Source organism: Chenopodium album, chromosome 14 (assembly GCF_948465745.1).
Source record: "Chenopodium album chromosome 14, dcCheAlbu1.1, whole genome shotgun sequence".
Taxonomy (NCBI): domain Eukaryota; kingdom Viridiplantae; phylum Streptophyta; class Magnoliopsida; order Caryophyllales; family Amaranthaceae; genus Chenopodium; species Chenopodium album.
In genome coordinates, this window is record NC_137847.1 from 18,634,226 (window position 1) to 18,654,704 (window position 20,479).

General features: G+C 35.1%; 1 protein-coding gene across 2 annotated transcripts in view; it reads left to right on the top strand.

The window, feature by feature from the left end:
- Positions 1-8,663: 8,663 nt before the first annotated feature.
- The window catches only part of LOC145580121 (myosin-6-like), a 32,767-nt gene continuing 20,951 nt past the window's right edge, over positions 8,664-20,479 (top strand). For both annotated transcript variants that reach the window (XM_081637473.1, XM_081637474.1), the window contains exons 1-20: positions 8,664-8,884; positions 9,020-9,109; positions 9,900-10,028; positions 13,221-13,364; positions 13,771-13,916; positions 14,004-14,160; positions 15,086-15,144; positions 15,252-15,411; positions 16,334-16,483; positions 16,597-16,733; positions 16,811-16,957; positions 17,053-17,154; positions 17,542-17,599; positions 17,700-17,801; positions 18,352-18,389; positions 18,552-18,678; positions 18,783-18,953; positions 19,106-19,237; positions 19,335-19,444; positions 19,575-19,635. In XM_081637473.1, coding sequence (XP_081493599.1) covers positions 9,089-9,109; positions 9,900-10,028; positions 13,221-13,364; positions 13,771-13,916; positions 14,004-14,160; positions 15,086-15,144; positions 15,252-15,411; positions 16,334-16,483; positions 16,597-16,733; positions 16,811-16,957; positions 17,053-17,154; positions 17,542-17,599; positions 17,700-17,801; positions 18,352-18,389; positions 18,552-18,678; positions 18,783-18,953; positions 19,106-19,237; positions 19,335-19,444; positions 19,575-19,635 — 2,151 coding nt within the window. In that variant the 5' untranslated portion in view covers positions 8,664-8,884; positions 9,020-9,088. The remainder of the gene's footprint in view (positions 8,885-9,019; positions 9,110-9,899; positions 10,029-13,220; positions 13,365-13,770; positions 13,917-14,003; positions 14,161-15,085; positions 15,145-15,251; positions 15,412-16,333; positions 16,484-16,596; positions 16,734-16,810; positions 16,958-17,052; positions 17,155-17,541; positions 17,600-17,699; positions 17,802-18,351; positions 18,390-18,551; positions 18,679-18,782; positions 18,954-19,105; positions 19,238-19,334; positions 19,445-19,574; positions 19,636-20,479) is intronic.

Consider the following 20,479-nt stretch of genomic DNA (forward strand, 5'->3'; position numbering starts at 1 on the left):
ACCACGCATCAAAATAATCAATCATCACCGCTTATCATCATCATCTTCATCAAGCATCCAAGACCGTGGCCGTCCAATTTTCATTAAAAATCACGTGAAAAGCTCGTGATTGACCCTCATTTGTGCGCCCGCGCAGACATCGCACAGAGGTCGCGCAATTGCTACTGTCTCCAATCTGTTTTGTAAACTCCAATTGCGTGCGCCTTCTGACAGGGTTGCGCGGCCGCGAGTAGCTGGGTAGCTCCTTGCTGCAATTTGTGTGTTGTCGGTGTGATTGGAGATGCGAATTGGTGGTGGCTGTTGTAATTAGAGTTGAATTTGAGGTGAGGTGGTGCGATTGGAGGTGGTCTGGTGGTGTGTTGTTGCTGCAGTTGTTGTTGGTGTGTGTTGCGGTTGTGTGTGATTTGTGAGTGGAAAGCAGGGAGCAGCAGGGGAGGTTGAGGTTTGTGCTGCGTGAGTTGCGGGGTTTAATTGGTGGTGGTTGTGGTAGAAATAGGGGAGTTGCGATGTCGGTGTTGGCTGATGGAAGTTGTTGTTGATGTTGCTGTTATCGTTGTTGTTGTTGTGGCTGGTGATGGGATTGCGAGAGGTGGCTAGGAGCAGGGGAGATGCTGCTGGTGGATTTGTGGGTGAGTTGTGCTGCGCGTTGTGGTGTAGGTTAAGAAGATGGGTGGTGTAGGTTAGGCTGGCAGCAGAATTAGGGAAGAGCAGCAGCTTGTGCATTTGCCTCGAACCTCCGACCTCCGAGCACGATCCTACACAACCAAATAAACATAAGGGAGAATCGGGACATAAAATAAGATAAATAAAATAGAAATAAATAAAAATGAAAATAGAAAAAGGACGAAATAAAATAAAACCAAGACAAATAAAATAAAATAAATAAAATAGAAATAAATAAAATAAAATAGGAAAATAGACTAAAACTAATAAAATAAAGAAAATAAACTAAAACACACCAAAATTACCAAAATAAACTAGAAACTTTATTAAAGAGAAAACAAGAGAATAAAAGGAAAAATAAGGGAAAATAAACACGAAAATGACTCTAATACTACTCCCTAGGAGTGACATAAATGTCACTTATCACCTTCGCCTTTCAATGACCCTGTGATGATCCAATTATTACACTTGTATTATTGGGTAGCAGTATTGCACAGGTTAGCTTGATGATGTGAGGTTCAGGGATTTGACATACGCATTGTCAAGGGATTGGTGTGATTGAGAGTATTCGTTCTTTGTGTTGAACTTATCTATGTTTTACTATTTCAATTATGTTTTAGGATTTTAAATATTATTTTGGTTTAATAAGGGCCTTTATGGTTCCAATTTGTAAGCTTTGACTTATTGGTTTTCTAAATTATATTATTTTAAGATTTAAGTTGGATTTCCGCTGTAATACTTTAATAAAGCCTTAACGTTTTAACACATGGCGGTAATATGCCAATGGTTCTCCTCTATTTTTTTTATTTAAATTAATTGGTTTGGAAAAGGGAGAATTATTGGGGTGTTACAGTCACGGATTAAATACCTTGATAGTGGCTGATGAGTTATGTAGGGAAATGAGAAAAATGAATTTAGAAGTAGTAGAATGGGGAGTACCAGCTGGCATTCTAGCGAATCTAACTATCCAACCAACCATATTCGACGAGATAAGGGAAAACCAAGTAGGAGATGTGAAATTGGATAGGATTCGAGAGAAAATAAAGCAAGGCAAAGCTACGGATTTCAAAATTCATGAAGATGGAAGTTTGAGGTATAAGGGTCGATGGTGCATACCTCAAAAGTGTGAGGAAGTGAAGAGAAAGCTAATGGAAGAGGGGCATAATACGCCCTATTCAGTACACCCTGGAGGGATAAGCTGTATAAGGACTTGAAAAGGGTGTATTGGTGGCCTAGAATGAAGAATGAAGTTGCGGAATTCGTAGCAAAGTGTCTGACTTGTCAAAAAGTGAAAATAGAACACAAGAGGCCACAGGGAACAGTGCAACCATTGGAAATTCCTAGATGGAAGTGGGATTGCATTTCGATGGATTTTGTGACTTGTCTTCCAAAATCAAAGAGTGGAAACGATACCATTTGGGTAGTGGTGGACAGACTAACAAAATCTGCGGTGTTTATACCAATGAAGGAGACTTGGAAGATGGAACAACTTGCAAAGGCTTACATCAAGAATGTTGTGAGGTTACATGGAATTCCAAAGGATATCGTGTCTGATAGAGATTCCCGATTTCTCTCAAAATTTTGGAGAAGAGTACAAGAAAACTTTGGTACGACACTTAAGATGAGTACAGCGTTTCACCCTACCACAGATGGGCAAACTGAGAGAACCATTCAAACCTTGGAGGACATGTTGCGAGCTTGCGTTATAGACTTCCAAGGAGGATGGGAGGATAGTTTGGATTTGATTGAATTTTCTTACAATAATAGTTATCATGCGAGCATAGGAATGGCTCCATTTGAGGCATTATATAGGAGAAAGTGTCGTAGTCCAATTTGTTGGAACGATATAAGCAAAACAATGATTCTAGGGCCTCAAATGATCGAGGATACAGTGAAGCAAGTAAAGGAAATTCAAGCCAAGATTCAAGTAGCTCAAGATCGCCAAAAGAGCTACGCAGATTTAAAGCGTAGAGAAGAGGAGTTTGATGTTGGTAATAAAGTGTTATTAAAAGTATCACCAATGAAAGGAGTAATGCGATTCGGAAAGAAAGGGAAACTGAGCCCAAAGTACATCGGTCCATATGAGATACTGCAAAGAATAGGCAAAGTAGCTTATAGGTTAGCCTTACCTATGGAGCTAAGCAAAGTACACGATGTATTTCACGTGTCTCAATTAAGAAGGTATATACCTGATAAATCCCATGTACTGCAACCTGAAACCATAGAGCTAGACCAAAGTTTGACCTATGAAGAAAGACCTGTCAAAATTCTTGATAGCAAAGTGCGTAGTACACGCAATAAGAATGTTAAGATTGTGAAAGTGTTATGGTCTAATCAAGAGTATGAGGAAGCCACTTGGGAGGCAGAAGAGGAAATGAAAAAGAAATACCCTGAGTTGTTTCAGGTATGTTGAGTTACGGGGACGTAACGCGTTTTCTTTTAGGGGGTAGAATGCGGTAGAATTTCGCGTTATTCCTATATTTTCAGTAATTTTTGTGCTTTTTGCACAATTTTATCGAATATTTTGAGTTCTTGTGTTCTCAATGAGACGCAAAAAGGGTAAAGGTATGACAAAAAGTACAACAATATTATACTAATTAAGGAAAAATTTCGGATTTCATTCCCCAAGTTTCGGGACGAAACTTCTTTTAAGGAGGGTAGACTGTAATACCTCGTATTTTTATACGTATTTTATTTAAAATAAGTATTTGAGAAGTATTTAATTGAATTTAAATGTTTTATTTAAAGTATTTTATTTATTTATTTTAATAAATTGGAAATATTTTATAAAAGGAAAGTTTATTTAATTAATTATTTTAATTAAGTTGGGGTTTAATTTAGGAAAGTTTATTTTAGTAAAGTTTTATTAGGGATAGGATTAGGAAAATTAAAAAGGAAAAGTTTAGGGAGAAGGGTTTTAGAGAAGGGGTATAAATATCCCACATATGAGGCAAATCAAACTTTGCCCAGAGTGGAGAAAACCCAAGATAAACTTCTCTCTCCTTTTTCCTTTTTTTCTTTTTTTTTCTTTTCCTTCTTCCCTTCCCCTTCTTTTTTTTCGGCCACCCCCCCACCACCACTGCCAGCCACCGGCAGCAGGTGGCCGCCGCCGCCAGCAGCACCAGCCGCCGGCAGCAGGCGGCCACCGGCGCCGGCAGGCGGCTTGGTGGTGGCTGCCACCTTCTTTTTCTCTCCTTTTTCGAATAAAAAAAAAATTATTATTAATTTTGTTTTAAAAATCAATTTAATCCTAGATCTAAATATTAATTATGGGTTTTGTGATTTGATTTTTGATTAGAAGTATTATATTAATTAATTTTCAGATTATGTTTTTAATTAAAAAGCCCCAATTTTTGAAACCCTAGGTTCTTGATTTATAAATTATTGAAGGATTATGATATATAATGGTGTAAACCTTTGATTAAAGTGTTTTAAGACCAATTTACAGCAAGATTTAATTAAAATAAAGTGCTGGAATTTTTGGTAAAGCATTAGAAATCAAGTTTCTTTAAGGAATTTTAATTACCCATTAATTGAGATTTAATTATGAGGCTTTAAATATAATTTCAGCTTATTTTAAATAAATTATGAGGGGTTTTATAATAGTATATATTGCTGGAAATTTGTGTAGAGTGGGTTTTAATATCCTTTTATGATTTTAAATTGTAGGAGACTTTGAAGTGAGTGATTTCTATTAATTGTGGCGATATTAAGATCGTATTCAAGGTACGTTCGCGTATTTAGCATAATTATGTTGATGTAATATCATGATAAATGTGTTTGATTGGTTACAAGTAGTATCATGCTAGGTTTGGATTGGAAATTATGATTTGGATGTTATTGGTGATTGGATTATGGAGCATGATTTATTTGTGATGGATTATTGAATGGAAAATAATAGCTTGGAATATTATTTATGAACCACATATTTATTTATGGCATGATAGAGAGCATGTTTAATTAAACTAAATGTTTAATTCGGTTTGGAATATTGAAAAGGAATTTTATTATGGTTCATATAATTTTTATTGATGTTTTAAGCATGAGGAAGGAGCTATATAAGTGTCTATGTACACGAGGAATAAATTGTATGTTGGTGCCTTAGTGCACTTAAGGTGTTTTTAACACCGAGGGATAGGATTTGTGGCGCTTTATGCGTTTAAGGTGTCATTGGCACCGAGGTAGAATTAAAAAGGGTTCAACATTAAATATTATGTGATCACTAATTATTCAAGAATTAAATTGATGTATTTGATTGTTTGAATAATTATTGTTGATTGAATGATTATGGTTTGAGAGTCATCACCAAGTTTAATAATCGGTAAATAACGTAAAGTGAAAGAGATTACGCACCAATTCAAAACTCTTGGAACGTATATACCTTGAGTATGAACATATGGGGGGAGTTATGGGGTTTTATATTTAACCATAACTTCTAATGGAGTACAGGACGCTGTATATTCCTTTTTATTATTATTATGCGCAGGAATTCCGCCACCTATGTGTGGTTTTTGATGCTGGCACGGTTAGCTCCCGTGTCAGTAACCTCAATTTATTGGGGGAGGCTAGGGGGAAACCCGTTCGATGCGTAATCAATGCTAAATAAATTATTTAGTGTCTAGTGAGAATTTTTAGTGAATGTGGTATGCTTGAAAAACAGGTGCAACAAGGTAAGTAGTGTGTTGATAGGAAATTGTATGTTAGTGTGTTAATTACGCTCATGTACTCAGCTTTGCTGATTGTGTGTTTTGTGTGTTTGTTGGCCTTGTCTTTATCTTGGCCTTATGATGACCCATTTATAATGGAGAGTAGTGGAAATAGGTAGAGATAAGTTTTTCAGGTGTTGAAGCATATTCATGAATGGGCATGAGTGAAGAGCGTATCATGCTAGTTTCCATAAGTTTATGATGTGTTTATCGCTTTAATTATATATGGTAATATTATTATGCGTAACTAACGAAAAGGTTTTGAGTTTGGTTTGGTTTTAATAAGGGCTTATAATGGTTCCAAGTTGTAGGTTGATTTTATTTTACTTCGTTTGACTTTGGTTTGACTTTATTTTCGTTGATTTACTTTTTAAGTTGACTTGTTTTGAAAGGGTTTGAAATTAGTCTTCCGTTGTGTGTCGTTGATAGTTTCCTTAACCGTTATCACAGTGGCGGTAATATCTTAGATATTCCTAATTAAAGTTTTTAAACAGAGTAAAACAGGTATTTTAAAAGAAAGGAATTTCTAGGGTGTTACAGCCACGACTAATAGAATTCACTCACTTCGAAGTCTCCTACAATTTAAAATCATAGAAGAGTATTAAAATCCTATCTACACAAATTTCCAGCAATATATACTATTATAAAACCCCTCATAATTTAATTAAAATAAGCTGAAATTATATTTAAAACATCATACTTTAATCCCAATTAATGGGTAATTGAAATTCCTTAAAGAAACTTGATTTTTAATGCACTACCAAAAATTCCAGTATTATATTTTAATGAAAAGTTGCTGTAATTTAGCCTTAAAACACTTTAATCAAAGGTTTAAACCATTATATATCATAATCCTTCAATAATTCATAATTCAAAAACCTAGGGTTTCAAAAATTGGGGCTTTTCAATTAAAAATAAAATCTGAAAATTAATCTACATAATACTCATAATCAAACATCAAAAATCAAATTACAAAACCCTTAATTAATAATTAGATCTAGGATTAAACTAGTTTTTAAAACAAAGTTTTAATTTTTTTTTGTTCGAAAAAAAGGGGTGGCAGCCGACAGCCATCACGGCTGCTGCCAGCGCCGGTGGCTGCCTGCTGCCGGCGGCTGGCGCTGCTGGCGGTCGACGGCTGGCGCTCCTGGCGGCCGGCGGCCATCGCTGCTGGTGATGGTTGGCGGTGAGGGGGAGCCGAGAAGAGGAAGGGGAAAAAGAGAAAGAAAAAGAAAAAGAAAAAGAAAAATAAAGAGAAAGGGAGAGAAGTTTACCTTGGGTTTTCTCCACTCTGGCCTCAAGTTGAATATTTATACCCCTTCTCTATAAACCCTTCTCCCTAAATTTTCCTTTTTTAATTTTTCCTAATCCCTTCCCTAATAAAACTTTACTAAAATAAAATTTTCTTAAATTAAATCCCAACTTAAATAAAATAATTAATTAAATAAACTTTCCTTTTATAAAATATTTTTAAACTTATGAAAATGAATAATTAAAATACTTTAAATAAAATATTTCAATTTAATTAAATACTTCTCAAAATACTTATTTGAATTAAAATACGTATAAAAATACAAGGTATTACACCACCTAAACCCCACTCCCACCCAAAACCCACCTAAACCATACCCCCACCATAGAATTTACAGGCCAAGATTTAAAAAAGCCTCGATGCCGGTGTCAATGGTGGTAAGAGAAAGAAAATTTAAGGAATGGGTGGGGATCGGATGTGACTATTCAGCAAGGACGATAGTGGGGATGGCTCCGGCGAATGGGAACGGGGACGAAAATAGGGGAATGGGGCTAGTTCCAGGTGGGGAAGAGGGAAGAGGAGCGGGAGGGGGTTGTTTTTTTTTTTTTTTTTTACTTTTTTTTTTGTTTTTATTTTAATTATTAGAAAAACCAATTAAAAATTGACACGTGGCATAACACCTCCTATAACTAGTTACCAACTTAAGAAACCAATCAAGGGATTGTTTTGGGAAGATAAGAGTTAAAGGTGGGATAATTTCTAGATTACTCATAGGTGGGATTAGATGTTTATCAAAGGGTGTAATAGTACATTCAAATAGACATTGGAGGGTATATTTGTAAAGAGCCTTTATCAGTTTAACGTTAGAACGATGTTTATCCCATTTTCTTTTTTTCTCTCCTCATGTTTGCTTAACTTCTTCCACCGTTACTCCTCCATTGTTGTTCCTCCATTGTTGTTTCTTCATTGTTGACGGTATTCCTTCGCAACAAATATATATCCCTATAGGGTTAATCATTCCCATAACTTTACATATTTCCTTTGGGTTTTCTTTAAATTCGTCAACGAAGCCGCCGGAAGCTTCGAGAAGGTGAAGAAATAGAAGCCGAATTTACAAAGAAATTGGAGGAACACCATTGGTGAAGTTGCTAAAAGTTACTAGAAGGTGAAGAAGTCAATGCCGAATTTTCGAAGAAGATGAGGAACAACAATTTGTTTCAGAATGGTAAAAAAAAAAAAAAAAAAAAAAATTGTTTTAGAAATTTGAAGTAGTTAAGAGTAGGTGATGGTGACGGGGGAGTTGATAGTTTGACTTTCATCTTCTCTAAAGTTTCCGGTGGTTGTGTTTGTTTTGTTTTTTAAAATACTGATGCAACAATGATACTAAGCTAACTCCAATTATTCATCACTCACGGAGTGATATGAGTTATTTAAGCCAGCTGTCCAAAAAGCGGAGAAATTACTCCCTCCGTCCCAAATTACTCGCAACGTTTTGACTTTTTGTACTATTCACACATCTCACTTTGACCATCTTTTTTACCTATTATGTGAAAGTCAATGTAATCATGTAAGATATTGTTTGTTTTATTTTAATGTATAGTTTCTTAATATAAAATTTTTATAGACTTTAAAAACATATAATAAAAGATATCGACGGTCAAACATGTGCATCGACAAGAGTGTCCAGTCAAAATGTTGCAAGTAAAGTGGGACAGAGGAAGTAGTATTTTATTAATGTAACTCAAATATCAAGACAATTTATTTACGAAATTGCCATTAGATAAACATCTAAACTTTATCTAAGTGATAAACCTGGGTTGACTCTTGTTATTTTCAACCCTCAATATATTACCCCTAATCCAAGCATGACCTTAACGCCACTAACAAAAAGTTGGGTAATCAAAGGATTAAAGCAGTAAAGGTTATTTGATGCCTTGATGGCGATACTCTTAACTAACTCCTCCTAACTGCTACAAGATCTTAACCTTCGAAGGTGCACACAAAAATAACGGTTTGGATTATTACAAGACATACGAGCTAATTTGAACATGCATCTATGCATCATGCATGGTTATGGAGCAGCACTCCAAAAATACCAAAAAAATAAATAACTAAAAATTCATAACTTAATACTGGGTCAAAAATACCAATTAATTTAGGAAATTAATCTTCTCTTTCTTCATTTGATCATCCAACAACTTTCTCTCTCCTCAACATCACCGCTAATTTACCTACATTTTTTGTGAATTTCATCGGCATTCAGGTGCGAAATTTCGATCATTTCATTAATTTTTCAAATTTAATATTTGTAAGAATTTGATTTTTTCTGATTTTTTTTACCCTAATTTGATTTGTTTTTGTTGTTAATTAATAGTGATTGATTACGACCTTTTTTCAGGGAGAAAGATGAAAGAAAATCAAGTTTAAGGTCAGATTATGTGATTTTTGTATACGAGTTTGAGGCGAAATGGGGACTTTTCCAAAACAGGTAAGAATGATTTTGATTTTATTTTAGGTAAGTTTTGATTTGTTTGATTCAGATTGTGTTATTTTCTGGAATTGTAGATTTTTTTTAGCTCATTTTGGACTATTTGTTCAATAATTTGTTGTGAATATAGTAATTTGATCATTTAATGGCTTCACGTTAGATATATTTGACCTCTAATTGAAAAAGAAATGAAGTTGGCTAGCTTAATTTGTGAAGTCTTAGGGTAGTATCAAACTGTGTTTGAATCCCGTCTACATTGATGCAATTTGTGGTTTTCTATACAACTTGAAAAACAAAGTATTGATTAAAGAAATGTGCTTTCTATGATTGGCATGTATAATGTTGATAGTAGGTAATGTGCTGAATCAGGGGTTGCTCGTATTTATACAGCACTGAGTACTTTTTATGCCAGATGAAGGGGTACATTCAATTAAATTTTTCTCACTGAATTGAGGGTACAATAGGGTTAAATTAGGTAATACAAGTAAAAAGTATTCCCTTTAACCAGACAGCAAAATATGTACATTGGCAATGGTAATTGTTGGCGGTGCTAGGCTGCAAGGAATTAATCCAACAGAATATGCGTGCTTTGGTGGGAAAATAATTAAATAATGTTCAATGTAAGTGGATAAAAAATAATTATGTCAGTTCAAAAGTAATTAAAGATTTCTTTCTGTAATACATAATTGTTTGCGCTATTACAGTCATTTGTTACACAAGACAGATTTGATGGTAAATCGGCAAATGGTTCTATAACAATGATCTGCTCATTTTTATTTTAATTGTGCAGGCCGCAAGTATCAATTATGTGGTCGGATCGCTTGTTTGGGTAGAGGACAATGAGGAAGCATGGTTAGATGGAGAAGTTGTGGAAGTGAATGGTGAAGAACTTACAGTAAATTGTACAACAGGGAACACTGTGAGTATTTTTTCTCTCTGAATGTATTTGAAATACATGTACCATGCTTTTTGTCGTTTAGAGGAACTAATCAGAGAAATTACACCCGTGACAGGACTTAATGACATAAATCGATATTATGTGAAGATAAAAAATTAATTGACCATGCTGGGGAATGTTAGTTAGGACAATCTTACTGTGGTTCTTAAGCTTATGAGTAGAAAATTTGATTAGAAAACTTGCAAGATTTTTGTATATATATTGGAGTAAAGTGGTGATTATTCTTTCATTAGCTTGTTGTACTCTCCTACCCATGACTATCTTAATATTTCTACAGCCCTAGCACTGCTGTAGGCCCAGATTTGGTGTAATTAGCATAAAATGCAATGTTATCTGTCTACAAGTTGATTTATGCTACAGTATATAGTATATACTAGTCAGATAACATTCTCAGCTGCAGTACTAGAGACAGACTTCTTCCAGCCGATCATGGGTTACTCTTTCAACTTATGTAAGTTAAATGACTCATGGGAAGCAACATAATAGTTGTCTTGAGGTTTCAGTGCTGTTATAACCTTTCCAACTTTTGGTGGATGCACTTGAGTATTCATGCCTAAACAATCACCTCTTAGTCTTAAGGAGCTCTATCTAATACAAGTACTTTGGGTATCACAAAGGAAGATAATATATCTCTTTGCTATAGTGGATGATATTAAATGAAGAAATCTACAAAGGGAGGTAAAGGGAACCCTGAAAAGATTCAATTAATTAACATGAATGATTCTTTGAAGGTTCATACTCATATTAGCTTGTAAGGCAAAACAAGTAAATGAACGAGTGGTTGCCTGTTTGACATTTTTCTTTCAAGCCAGAATTCTCCAATTTTGTGATGAAGGGATTAGGAAAAAAAATTATTTATTGGATTCCAAGATGTACTATGATGCATTTATTTGAAAGCTGGGATCTCTTTGAAACTTAATAATTCTTCTATCTGCCTTTGGTCCTTTTCAAGAATGATTTTGATAAAGTGTAGGTTTTGTTGTGATATGTGTAAGAAGTTTGTGTGGAGATATACATATTTGTATATGTTGAGGTATTTCACTCTAGATATTCAAGGATCTTTCAATGAAGTCAAATACAATGACGACACTTTTACTCCTTTGGTCCCCAAATAAATGTTTCATTTGCCTTTTGCACACGTTTATTGGAAGGTGAAAAAATAAATAAGACAATGGATTTTTGTTGATTGAAAGTGAGTATATAAAAATTATATTTTGTGGGGTTTAATTGTGTTGATTAAAGATGAATAAAGATATACATAAGTGAAATGTTACTTTTATTTATGGATAAGGTTTTGGATGATATGAGCCCTTTGTTTTAGGGATAGGGGGAGTAATTTTGATCTAAAAGAATGTGATGGATGCTTAGGGGAACCTAGATCGTTGAACCAATCTAAGAAATAATTCCTTTCTACTCATTCTTCAATACATAGTACCCTGTTAAGCAAGGCGTTGGTCTACAATGATCTTGGTATAATGTCAACAAATCGAAAGTGACGTTTCTAAAATCTATCTGAGAAAGTCAATAATCAAAGAAGGACTAGGGGGAAGGGATTCCTCGTAATGCATAAATTATTTATAGCAAGGTTGTGTATTACCACAAGTTCCCATTTGGGTTCACAATAAAGTTCATGGCTCTTGGACATAGGTTTCTACCCCAAGTCCCCAATTTAACCTCAACTCTTGTTGTTGGACTCATATTTGGCATATGGATTTCTTGAGAAAGAGAGGAAACTTTTCCTAGCTACGAAACCACCCAAGTTCCTCTCGGATCTTTCTCGAGTTTGCTAGGTAATCCCTAGGTCTAGCGATTAGCGAAGTCCCCTTCTCATGAGAGTGCTTTTCTTAGGTAAGTGTCCAAGACTAACAAGATAGATTGACCCATATTAAATGATCCTAGGATTTAGTCCAAATCCTAGGGTCTTTCTAAATCGTAGTCTTAATTCATGAACCCGGAATCGTTGAAAACACCTATGGTCCTAGCCAAATCATGCAAGAATGAACTCAAAGTGCTAGAGGGGAAGAGGAATATACTTGCCATGACACTATTAGAGATCACCCGACCCCTAGTCCTATAGGACTTTTCACAAATCATGTTGGCAACTACAAGATATGAACTTTAAACAATGAAACACGTCATAAAATATAAACAGTAACCAAATTTTGTAGCTGAACTAAGAGCTTAAATCTACTAACTACTAGCATTGCAGACTAGTAGATTAAACATAAGTGAATATTAATAACATGGAAATTAAAAGCTACTGCGTATTCTAAATTGTTTTGAAGTGATGGTGAGAAACAACTAAACCAAAGCCTTTCCGAAATTTCAATGTTGTTTTACAAAGAGGAGCGAGCTTCTTGTAGAAAGGGAAAAATTACGAAAAAAAAGAGGTATAGCTGTCACTTTGTGCGAGGGGTGGAGCAGCCATTCAGCTAGCCATTCCCCTGGCATGGCTATGAAGGTCAGAGATGAGGAACGTGTCGTTCTTCAATCTTGCATGGCTGTTCTTCATCTCATAGAAAAATTGAAGTCCCTGAACAGGCTTGTGGTCTTGGATGGGGAGGATGCATGGTCTTGTCCTTCTTTTTCTGTATTCTTGGCTGAGCTGGTCTTTTAGCTTAGGCGATTCCCTTGGACTGATTTATGGCAGAGCTAGGTATGATGAACTTTGCAACAATATAAACTTCTCAAAGGGGTTTGATGATGATGATTGGCTCAGGGGCAAGCAAACATCCTTGTTATTTTTTTCTTTGAATTCTTAGGGAATTCTTCCCTTTAGCTCTATTTGTAGAAAATTTGTAAAATAAGCAAAAACAAGGCAAGAAAGAAGAAAGAATGCAAATATGACCTAAAATGCAACTATAATACGCACACCCACACACACACGCACACACACACACACGCATGCACACACACGCACACATCTTCTATTCTATGTTTATTAAAGTGTCATATGCTGAATACTTACATTACAACTATCGACTCTTGCTAATGCTCATAGAGTCCTCCTCATCTGACATTCCCTGGCATAGCATGTTGCATTGTAAAATGCAATTGGTTCTGTTTTCTATATTCTCAACACTGGTGGACCTTTTGTTTCCCTAGTTGGTATCATTATGCCATTAATGATACATTTTCTTTGAAAAAATACAGGTTGTTGCTAATGCATCCAGGGTTCATCCAAAGGATCCCGAAGCACCTCCTTCTGGTGTAGATGATATGACCAAACTGGCTTATCTACATGAACCAGGGGTTCTTAATAATCTGAAATGTCGTTATGATATCAATGAAATTTATGTAAGTGATGAGCAATTTTCCTTTTTTCTCTTTTCATATGTGCATACATATATGATCACAATCTAAACTCTTACTCTTGTGCAGTCATACTGATGTGTTAAATATGTTTGTGTATATCTGTCATAATTGTGAAAATATTTATCAGTGCTATTTAGTCTTTACATAATCTTTTTGCACTATGTTGCTTGATATTGAGCATTAAGCCACCAGGATAGAGAATTATGTGCTTTGAATTACTGTTTGTATTATGATCTTCTTATCTGTTTCCGGAACATACAAGAAATGGGAAATATGCTGGCAATGGCGCATTTCCTATTTTATTGTGTAATTATATCTTGTTATTCAATAGTAAAACTTAGTATTCATCTCCTACAAATAAGTTTGATACTACTAAATTTCTTTCTAGACATACACAGGAAATATACTGATAGCTGTGAACCCTTTCCAAAGGCTACCTCACTTGTATGATAGTGATATGAAAGAGAAGTATAGAGGGGCAGCTTTAGGTGAACTAAGCCCGCATCCCTTTGCAATTGCAGATTCTGCATACAGGTAATGTTGTTTTTTTGTGGTCAATTTTGAAGATGCCTTCTTATTTTGCCTGTGAACCTTGGTGTTAATTACATATGTTCATGACAGAATGATGTTACAGGAAGGAATAAGTCAGTCAATATTGGTTAGCGGGGAGAGTGGAGCTGGGAAAACAGAAAGTACTAAAAGTCTTATGCAATTTCTAGCATATATGGGAGGAAGAGCTAATGCTGAGGGACGTACTGTTGAGCAGCAAGTTCTAGAGGTATTAATGATTAAATAATTGTTTTCTGTACAATAGTATTGTTTAAAGCATATCATAACTTAGAATTGATTCTATCTATCACATAGCTTTCCAGAACTTGTATTTTTTAAGCAGAAGCTGTTTCCTGTTATGCTTTAACATACTTTATACTGTTATCTCGTAGTAGGAAACAAGCAATATTTGCACCCTATGATTCATGTTTCTATTTTCTGTCTCTCCGAATTCCTTAGTTTCTTAGAAGAATGTGGTGGTTACTGGAAGCAAGTTAAAGGTCTTTTTTATGTTAGAAGTCGTATCATGAAGCAATGCCAGGATGGCAGTTACATTGCATGCGTAGTCAACTCATAGCATTGTCTATTTCTGCTGTAAGAAGGGACTTAGGTACCATTTAATGTTAAGGAATTAGGGTCTCTACCATGGTTAATTGATAAAATGTATAATCAACTTTTCTGTTTGGAAAGATATTGGTCGTAGAACTTGTCATGGCAAAGTGCTTTCTTTGCAACATATGTTGCATTCCTAAGAAAGTACCTGGTGGCCTTACTTTTGATTGTGGGACTTTTTAAATTTGGTATATATCTAGCTATTGGGGCTTGTGTTAAAGTAATTTTTACTAAGGGGACAAGCAATCACTGAGATTCGAAGAACTAGGTTTTGGCTCAAGAACAGTGTAGAAATCGCTAATATAAGTATGTAGCTAAGCATATGATACGGGGGAAGTTAGGGAAGGTAGTTCCTTTTGATTTTCTGAGTGGTAAAGGCACTAGAATTTAAATCTATTAGTTCATATGATCATAGTGTTGACAAGCGTCATATGTCAACTTTGTTTATCTGGATAGGGATATGTGGTCCTCCAACACCAATAGTCTCTTTCATTTAATTTTATCACATCTAATATTGTTTTTTCACCTCCTTTGTTATGCAGTCCAACCCAGTTCTGGAAGCATTTGGTAATGCTAAGACCGTGAGAAACAACAACTCAAGGTATTTATCTTGCTTTTCCACCATAATATTCATTCCCATACTTTTGAATAAACCGTGTCTAAAATCATTCTCATTAAATTGAGTTTTAACAATGTATAACTTGGCAGTCGTTTTGGCAAGTTTGTGGAGATACAATTTGATCAAAGGGGGAGGATTTCAGGAGCTGCTATCAGAACTTATCTACTAGAAAGATCTCGTGTTTGTCAGGTGTCTGATCCTGAAAGAAACTATCACTGCTTCTACATGCTGTGTGCTGCCCCAAAAGAGGTAATTAGTTAGTGAGTAGATGCTTCTTTATGTGTGATGTTTGGATATGTTATTTCATGTGGCTAGAATTATTGCTGGTTCAGATAAGAAAAGAAATGGTGATGCTGATGTGTTGTACTTACAAGAGAGAAGGAATTTGCTAAGTGGCTTGTTGACTTTGCAGAAGAAAGATTGAGAACTGAACTATAATCTTGTGAATTTCTTCAGAAGATATGCATTAATTTATTTCTTAGCAAGTCTCAAAATTCAAACAAAAGCATGGTTTTTAATTCCACAGAACTGCCCTCAAACATTTTTAAGTCTCAAAGTATAAACTTTAGTAAGGATTTTATTCATATGCTTAAGCAAATAAAATATATTACAGTTAGATCTTTCGTCCTTTACCATCTCATTTCTCATAGATTCAGGGAATTTTTCAATAATTTTATACATGATTATTTGCTATAATGTAGGAAGAATATTTGAGATTGAGACCTTTGAGCCTTGATATCTGTCTACGCCCATCCTCAAACTCCCGTACTGATCAGACTTTTTCTATGTCACTAGTTTGTGTAGTTTCCTTTGTTGCCTTGATGGATATTTTTGTAATTTCAAGGTAGTACTGGGTATCGTGTCAAAATTTCTTTTGATAACTCATAATTACTTTGCTCATTGGCTGTATAAAATTGAACTTTGTTTTATTGTCGGCAACAAGCTCAAAAAAGTTTGCATTACCCTCCAGCTTTTTGTTTATATTATGTCTCTTAATGTCTTTCTAATGCATGCTATATACTTGCAGCAAGCTTTCTGTTTACTTTGTTTCAAGTTCTATGAATCCATGTCAAATAATATATATATATATATATATATATATATATATATATATATATATATATATATGTATATTTTTTTTTTCTTTTTTTTTTCATTTATGCTCACTTAGGATGTCGAGAGGTTTAAGTTGGACAGTCCAAGAACTTTTCATTATCTCAATCAATCAAATTGCTACGAGGTTGATGTCATAGATGATGCACAAGAGTACTTAACAACTAGAAGAGCCATGGATGTTGTTGGAATTAGTTCTCATGAGCAGGTAGTATGGACATAAAGAAATGTCCGATATTCTTTTTATCTTATCATGCTGGATAGATTTTAAATTTGTTTTCTTACCTAAATAGGATTTGTTATAATCCATTTCCTTCATAGGATGCGATATTCAAAGTTGTGGCTGCAATTCTCCATCTAGGTAATATTGAATTTGCAAAAGGGAGTGATTCAGATTCCTCTAAACCCAAAGATGAAAAATCTAGGTTTCATCTGAGAACAGCCGCTGAGCTTTTCATGTAAGCAGCTTCTTGCACTTGTGACATTTATTTTATACCTTATTGAGGTAGCTCATGCACATGTAATTTGTGTTTAGGTGTGACAAGAAGGCCCTTGAGGATTCTCTTTGCAAACGTGTGATTTTTACTCGTGGTGAATCGATTACTAAGAATTTGGATCCAGATGCTGCTACTGTCAGTAGAGATGCCTTGGCCAAAATTGTTTACTCCAGGTTGTTTGACTGGTATGTTCCTAGACATTCTAACTTAAGATAAAATATTTTACCTTTAAGCTGGTTAAGATGAGCCAGTCCTATAAGGTTTCATTCTATTTCTTCAGGCTTGTCAACAAGATAAATAGTTCAATTGGTCAGGATCCTGATTCAAAATTTCTGATTGGGGTTTTGGACATTTACGGTTTCGAGACATTCAAGACCAACAGGTGCTTAACCGGTACGCACTTTTGTTGTTAATTGAATGATTTTACCGAATAGAACTGAGAAATAGTGATTTGATGCATGAGAAACTATATGATTGACAAAATGATGTATGTCACCACATAGGTGCTAGCAGGCACAATCAATTGTTCAGTTATTAAATGATTGACCAATGGGTTCCCTTTGTTTACCTTTAGCAGACTGTTGAAGCTGTTTGTTGGTCTGGTTATGCCAGCCGTGTCATAAAATTACTTTAAGCTAAGACAATCACTTGATTTGAAATCATTTGTTTTATTATATTGTTCTGTTTTTAAAATAAAAGAAATTTTTCTTGTTCTCCTTTTTCAATTTTGTGCAGTACTCATTTGTGAGGTTCATTTTACTCTTTGCAGCTTTGAGCAGTTCTGTATTAATTTAACAAATGAGAAGCTACAGCAACATTTTAATCAGGTTCTTATTTTATGTAATTAAGAATCTTAAACGATAGCTCTACTTGATGATGAACAATTATTATTTATAGTATTTGTTTATCTGTTTTCCTTTCTGGCAGCATGTTTTTAAGATGGAGCAAGAAGAATACACTAGAGAAGAAATTGATTGGAGCTATATTGAGTTTGTTGACAACCAGGATGTTCTTGATCTTATTGAGAAGGTTGGTATTCGCTGCTGTTGTCCTGTTTTGATTAGTATACAGAGCTGGTTTGTTACTGTTTCACAATGAAAACTTGGAAGCTTAAGGTAAGGTCTAAGTTTAACTACCAAAGATTCTAAGTCTAAAATAAATCAGTGTCCCAGACCTTCAGGTTCAGGTCACTCAATACTTATGCCATGTATTTATAGTAACGTTAGTGTTCCATGAACAGTCTTCTTTATGAGTTGATGTTTCAAATCTTGAGACAAAAACTTTTCTACTTTATACCATTTTCTAAGAAACAAATCAGATGTATCCCAACCTTCAAGATTTTTATGAGAGAAAGCAAATGAGCGGACAACTGATTATTTTGGTGTAATAAGTCTTTTCTATATGTTATTTCGTGTCCACATTATGTTTTTCCCATTATGAAGATTGGGTACATTCCTTGAAAATGTCATCCCGACCAGTTTAACTTTTTGTTGGTGAGCCTCCCACCCCTGCTACCTAAGATAAAAGAGGATTCTGTGCGTGCAACCTTCCTGACTTTTAACCTGTGTATTGATTGCAGAAACCTGGTGGTATTATTGCTCTTCTGGACGAAGCCTGGTAAGTACTGGAGTTATTAAGTTTTTAAATGATAATGTTTGTCTTCATACTTATGTATATTCAACCTCCTTCCTCTCCTTAAATAGCAAAATGAGAAAAACAGCAAAATAGACACATGTAGGTCATCGTTTTCAATGTTGATGAAATTTGTTTTTCTCATAGTATGTTTCCTAGATCAACACATGAGACATTTGCTGAAAAGCTGTACCAGACATTCAGCAATCATAAACGCTTCAGCAAACCAAAGCTATCCCGCACAGACTTCGTCATTTCTCATTATGCTGGTGAGGTAGGTCACTTTTGATGAGGAATAATATACAAGGATGGTAGGGTCTCTTGTTCTATAGAAAAAGTTATTATCTTAACATTAATCTATCAATAATTATGCTGCAGGTTACCTACCAAACCGAGTTTTTCTTGGATAAGAACAAAGATTATGTTGTTCCAGAGCATCAAGAACTTCTAAGTGCTTCCGAATGTGCCTTTGTGGCAAGCTTGTTTCCACGTTTTCCTGAGGAGTCAGCTAAATCTTCTAAGTTTTCCTCTATAGGTACCAGCTTTAAGGTCTGTCTACTAATTCTTTATCTCTCTCTCTCTTCTTATTCCATTCTCCTCCCTAGAGAGTGTTGAGGGTGAGATTCACCTTTTCTTATCTGTGCTTCCCACGTGTCTGAAGCTTCCATATTGAATTATTTTTTCTCGTCTTGTTTACCCAGCACCAATTGCAGTTACTGTTGGAGACACTTAGCGCAACAGAGCCACATTATATCCGCTGTGTAAAGCCTAACAATCTTCTTAAGCCGGCAATATTTGAGAACAGTAATGTTCTGCATCAACTTCGTTGTGGGGTATATTTTTCTGCTTATTGTATTGCTTGGTGTTACACTGTATGAACTTTAGTATGTTGCTTAGTCAGGACTCTTAAAATCTGCTTATCTCCTTTAGGGGGTCATGGAGGCTATAAGAATTAGCTGTGCTGGATTCCCCACAAGAAAGCCATTTCATGAATTTATAAGTCGTTGTCGTATTCTTGCTCCAGAAATTATGAATGGCAGGTAAAATAACCTAAGTTTAATACTGTGGTTCGTTCGTCTTAAATTTTGATTCTTGTTTGTGTTGTTTTCTTTTCCTTCACAATCATTTTACATGTTATGACCTTTTATCTCTATGACTTGCTTTCTACAGCTACGATGAAGTCACTGCATGTAGAAAGATTTTAAAGAAAATGCAGCTTGATGGATATCAGGTGTGACGGATCTATTATGATGCACTGTATTTTGTATTAGGTTTGTTAGTTAATTTTTACCAAGTCCATGTTGTAGCTCTTATGGTCTTCTATGAGATAATATCAGTTCATAGCAAGGTCATAAAGCCATAGTTATTCCATTCATCACCACGGTTCTTTCGTGCCCAATAGAAATTAGCAAATGTAGCTTATTACTTTGAATTGCCTGATGATTTACAAACAAAATTATTGACTATTTCAGCCAGTGTTGTCTTAGAAGCCTAATTTTGGCATCTTATGTATCATATTGTATACTGTGAACTTTTTTTGATATACTCAAAAACCATAACAAAAACAATGTCACAGCCATAATCCTGGATGGGTCAGCTACACAAACCAAGATGTCATCTTTATGAGTAATTCATGTGAATCATTTTCCACCACTCTCTCGTCTGTCCAATATGAGATGGTCCTGGCCTCCTGGGCATCGAATTTTTTTCATATCCTTTTTCACCCATACAATCCATGTCATCCTTGGTTGACCTTGACTTGTAATTACTCCATTATCACAATATTCTATTCTTGGGAAAACTGTCTTTTGATGTTGGATGTGTCCAAACTACAAGAGTTGGTTACTCATAAAATTACTGTGGATGTCTAATTGCAAATTCCACGTCTTACCTCCCATCCACCTTTAACATATCTGCCACATTTTTCTTTCAAACGTTATCTATCTTGAATTTTTTGTATTCCTATCCTTATTGTAAAGCTTATCAAACAGTTATGTTATAAAACTTTTACTTCACCTTTAGGCGCTGTAGTGATGCAGAGTCAACGATTTTCCCTTTTTGAGCCAAGTTTGATC